Genomic DNA, 4,708 nt, shown 5'->3' on the forward strand with positions numbered 1-4,708 from the left:
ATTATTGTTCACACTGACATTCAAAGATGACTTGTACTTGCAAAGCATTCAATTTAACAAAGCTTTGTGACGTCATGTGAAGATATAATCTTCACATGACAGTTACGGTTCTGGTCAGCTCCAGTGTGCCGCAATCGGTCAGTTCAACACGGCACTTGTCGCACGTTCCATTGATATTTGTCCCCGAGCTCCACTTGGGCTGGTCCGCTTGGTTGTACATGACCAGGTTGCCGTCAGCCTGCATGATCACGCGGACAGCGTCTGATCCGTCAGTGCCCGTGGCCCACACAGCCTTGTGTGGGCTATTGGAAACGGCATAGACAACAAAGTTACCATCATCCTGCAGGCGGAAACAGAGACATTTAACTGATGTCAAACAATATCATACCAAAATAAAGCGTGAGAATTTCATTTGAGAGAGTTACTCACCTGGAAGATAGCCTTATATTGCCCGTTGTTGGACATCAGAAATTGGCCCATACTGAGCTGTTCATTTATAGACAAGAAGTTCTTACTCATGATTCTGAAAGAGACAAACAACTAAATTGGTGATGTTGCAGTGGCACCAATTTGTAACTGAATAGGGAGAGTGAGGTAAAGTGAGACACTGGGTAATGTGAGACAACCCCTGTATCTAGGCAACAGAACACATTTGTGCCCATGTGACCAATTTGTTTCCAAGCTCCTCCCACTAAAAACGAGTAAACCAATTTCAAATAACGGACCGTTTTTGTTTTTTTGAAATTCTTATTTTCATTTCTCCGTTTGAAGATCTACATTAAAAGAAAGACAGGTGGGCCGGAAGTAATAGTAAATATAGCCTACAAAAATAAAAGCCAAGCTTTTATAACGGGTAAATTGTGCTGCACTAACGGATACCAGAGTAACGTTAGAAGAAAAAAAATAATCAATAAATAGGCTGATATGAACCTGGACCCAAAGAAATATGTTAGCAACAGTAGTTTACTACAGCTATTTAATAACGAGCCTATCCACGTGCACATCACCAGCCCCGTTTAATGAGCGCATTTTGGTTCAATACAGTTGGTAATATAGGGTAACCTGAGAACTTGTGTGTGCAGAGTTGTTACTGTTTGCGCTATATTATATAATTAAATTCATATTTAATGTGGTTTCCACGTAATGGACCATCAAGGGCAGTTCATAACATTACAAAAACAGGCCAGTAGGTGTCGCACCATGCCTGCTGTGTGCAAACTGCTGTTATATGGAGATGAAAGAGAATTTAAGTTTTATGTTCATTAACTTTGGAAAGCTAAACATTTTCCATTATTTTCATTATAACTGCTTTCACAAATCACGTTTCTTAGCCCTGCTGCTTAAGTCTTAGTCTACTCACCAAAATGAGCTCTTTCTCGTCATAATGTTGGTCTGATTTCCATGTGTGCTATTATACTGCGTGAACAGTTTTAGGAGTTGACTGTAACAAATTTAAAAACATGTCTCACATATAGGCCTACAGTCCAGTGGGGGGGGGGGGCTCTAGTGTGTGTAATAGACAACAAGCAAGTGAACATAATCTAAACATTTTAATAAATAAGTAAATAAATTTGAACAAGTTAATAATTTATTATTTGTCTAAAATGACATCACCACAATGCTCAGCAACAGATGAACATAACTCGATTTAACAGGCCCCCCTAACAACAACCCTCTTAAAATAAAAACTACACACACTCCTGACCAAAGCTATCATACTCTCAAACTCTAATTCATCCCCAGCACTGCTCCACTGATTATAGTTTATTTCTGTTTACCATTTTTATAATTGCTTCTACAGTATATTAACGTATATTTTCTGCTATGAGAGAAGGGAGTTACAAACTCAATTTATACTTCAATCTATATAACCTGTTATATTGTGACAAAATAAATCTACCCACCTACCTGAAAGAAGAATAAACTGAATGTTTTGGAAAGGCCAAGTCAAAAGTTCTGACCTTAAAATGATTGAATTGTTGTGGAAGGATGAGGAAGAAAGCAGCTCATGTGAGGAACCCCAGATGGCCTACATCAGGACATTTCTGATGTCAGTTTGTTGTCTGAGCTGCTAAAAAGCTGATAGCAGTGTTAGAATCAGGTTAAAACAGAAGGGCATGCAGGTTTAACTCTGGGCTGGCGGGGAATGATGATGATGATGATGATGATAACTAGGTTGCAAATAAAATCAAAAACCAAATGAAATGAACAACAATAAATACATCTGTATCAGTTATCCTAATTTAAACCAGTTCACAAAGTCACAATACAGTCAGTCATTTAAATACTGCCATCTGCTGGTAGAAAGGGGGAACAGTTTGGTCCATTACATGGAAACCACATTAAATATGAATTTAATTATTTAATATAGTTAACAGTACCAACTAGGCTCGATATTAAATAACTGTAATAAACTACTGTTGCTAACATATTTCTTTGGGTCCAGGTTCATATCAGCCTATTTATTGATGGATTTTTTTCTTCTAACGTTACTCTTGTATAACGTCAGTGCAGCACAATTTACCCGTCATAAAAGCTTGGCTTTTATTTTTATAGGCTATATTTACTATTACTTCCGCCCCACCTGCCTTTTTAATGTAGATCTTCAAACGGAGAAATAAAAATAAGAATTTCAAAAAAACAAAAACGGTCCGTTATTTGAAATTGGTTTACTCGTTTTTCGTTTTTTGAATTCAGAAACCAAAACGGAAGAACGGCTCTCTTTTTACCGTCTCTGTGTTTTGGTTTGAAACGACAAACGAAAAAAGGTGGTTTTCTCCTTATTTCGTTTTGTGGTTCAAACGAAAAAACAAACGATCAAAACGTACACGGACCTTTTCTTAACGTTCCGGGAACGTTCGTTTTTGGTTACAGCGAACGTTCTCGGAACGTTCTCCTAACGTTCTCTAAAAGTTACAACCTTTAGAGAACGTTAGGCGAACGTTCCGAAAACGTTGGAACCTTTAGAGAACGTTAGGGGAACGTTCCCTTAGCGTTGCAACCCTCAGCGAACGTTACGGAACGGTCTCTTAACGTTCCGAGAACGTTCGCTGTAACCACAAACGAACGTTCCCAGAACGTTAGGAAAACCTTCCAATTAAACAGCAGACAACCAAACTACAACCAAAACAAACCTTCAGGGAACGTTCCCAGAACGTTAAGAAAAGCTTAGATTCCCCTAGAAACATTTTCCGACGGAGACGTGTCCGCACGGGAACAGTGACGGGACAGCTAGCTTAACGCAGCGGAACACATTAGCCTAGCTTACTGTAATTGCGTTACTTTTGTAACGCTTTACTCCCAACACTGGTGCACTTTACTAGGATATTTGCATTACAAATAGAACTGTTTATGTTATTATGAAGCCACAAAGAAAAGAAAAACACATAGGCCTACTGTGTGAAAATGTGCCTTTATTTGATTCCACATAGCAGGCAGGATTATTGTTCACACTGACATTCAAAGATGACTTGTACTTGCAAAGCATTCAATTTAACAAAGCTTTGTGACGTCATGTGAAGATATAATCTTCACATGACAGTTACGGTTCTGGTCAGCTCCAGTGTGCCGCAATCGGTCAGTTCAACACGGCACTTGTCGCACGTTCCATTGATATTTGTCCCCGAGCTCCACTTGGGCTGGTCCGCTTGGTTGTACATGACCAGGTTGCCGTCAGCCTGCATGATCACGCGGACAGCGTCTGATCCGTCAGTGCCCGTGGCCCACACAGCCTTGTGTGGGCTATTGGAAACGGCATAGACAACAAAGTTACCATCATCCTGCAGGCGGAAACAGAGACATTTAACTGATGTCAAACAATATCAACCAAAATAAAGCGTGAGAATTTCATTTGAGAGAGTTACTCACCTGGAAGATAGCCTTATATTGCCCGTTGTTGGACATCAGAAATTGGCCCATACTGAGCTGTTCATTTATAGACAAGAAGTTCTTACTCATGATTCTGAAAGAGACAAACAACTAAATTGGTGATGTTGCAGTGGCACCAATTTGTAACTGAATAGGGAGAGTGAGGTAAAGTGAGACACTGGGTAATGTGAGACAACCCCTGTATCTAGGCAACAGAACACATTTGTGCCCATGTGACCAATTTGTTTCCAAGCTCCTCCCACTAAAAACGAGTAAACCAATTTCAAATAACGGACCGTTTTTGTTTTTTTGAAATTCTTATTTTCATTTCTCCGTTTGAAGATCTACATTAAAAGAAAGACAGGTGGGCCGGAAGTAATAGTAAATATAGCCTACAAAAATAAAAGCCAAGCTTTTATAACGGGTAAATTGTGCTGCACTAACGGATACCAGAGTAACGTTAGAAGAAAAAAAATAATCAATAAATAGGCTGATATGAACCTGGACCAAAAGAAATATGTTAGCAACAGTAGTTTACTACAGCTATTTAATAACGAGCCTATCCACGTGCACATCACCAGCCCCGTTTAATGAGCGCATTTTGGTTCAATACAGTTGGTAATATAGGGTAACCTGAGAACTTGTGTGTGCAGAGTTGTTACTGTTTGCGCTATATTATATAGCCTAATTAAATTCATATTTAATGTGGTTTCCACGTAATGGACCATCAAGGGCAGTTCATAACATTACAAAAACAGGCCAGTAGGTGTCGCACCATGCCTGCTGTGTGCAAACTGCTGTTATATGGAGATGAAAGAGAAATTAAGTTTTATGTTCATTA

The 4,708-nt window shown here is 39.2% G+C and overlaps 2 protein-coding genes across 2 annotated transcripts; both read right to left on the reverse strand.

Annotated features, from left to right (window-relative positions):
* LOC116674950 (mannose-specific lectin-like) lies at window positions 1-663 on the reverse strand. The gene is made up of 2 exons (XM_032507103.1): window positions 430-663; window positions 1-340 (listed from the first exon to the last, which is right to left on the reverse strand). Exons 1-2 carry the CDS (start codon window positions 517-519, stop codon window positions 92-94), a joined length of 339 nt encoding a protein of 112 aa, XP_032362994.1. The 5' UTR covers window positions 520-663; the 3' UTR covers window positions 1-91.
* A 2,776-nt stretch (window positions 664-3,439) lies between these two features.
* On the reverse strand, window positions 3,440-4,101 carry LOC116674952 (mannose-specific lectin-like). The gene is made up of 2 exons (XM_032507104.1): window positions 3,868-4,101; window positions 3,440-3,779 (listed from the first exon to the last, which is right to left on the reverse strand). Exons 1-2 carry the CDS (start codon window positions 3,955-3,957, stop codon window positions 3,531-3,533), a joined length of 339 nt encoding a protein of 112 aa, XP_032362995.1. The 5' UTR covers window positions 3,958-4,101; the 3' UTR covers window positions 3,440-3,530.
* Window positions 4,102-4,708: the final 607 nt, after the last annotated feature.

This window comes from Etheostoma spectabile, unplaced genomic scaffold (assembly GCF_008692095.1).
Source record: "Etheostoma spectabile isolate EspeVRDwgs_2016 unplaced genomic scaffold, UIUC_Espe_1.0 scaffold00001310, whole genome shotgun sequence".
Lineage (NCBI taxonomy): Eukaryota > Metazoa > Chordata > Actinopteri > Perciformes > Percidae > Etheostoma > Etheostoma spectabile.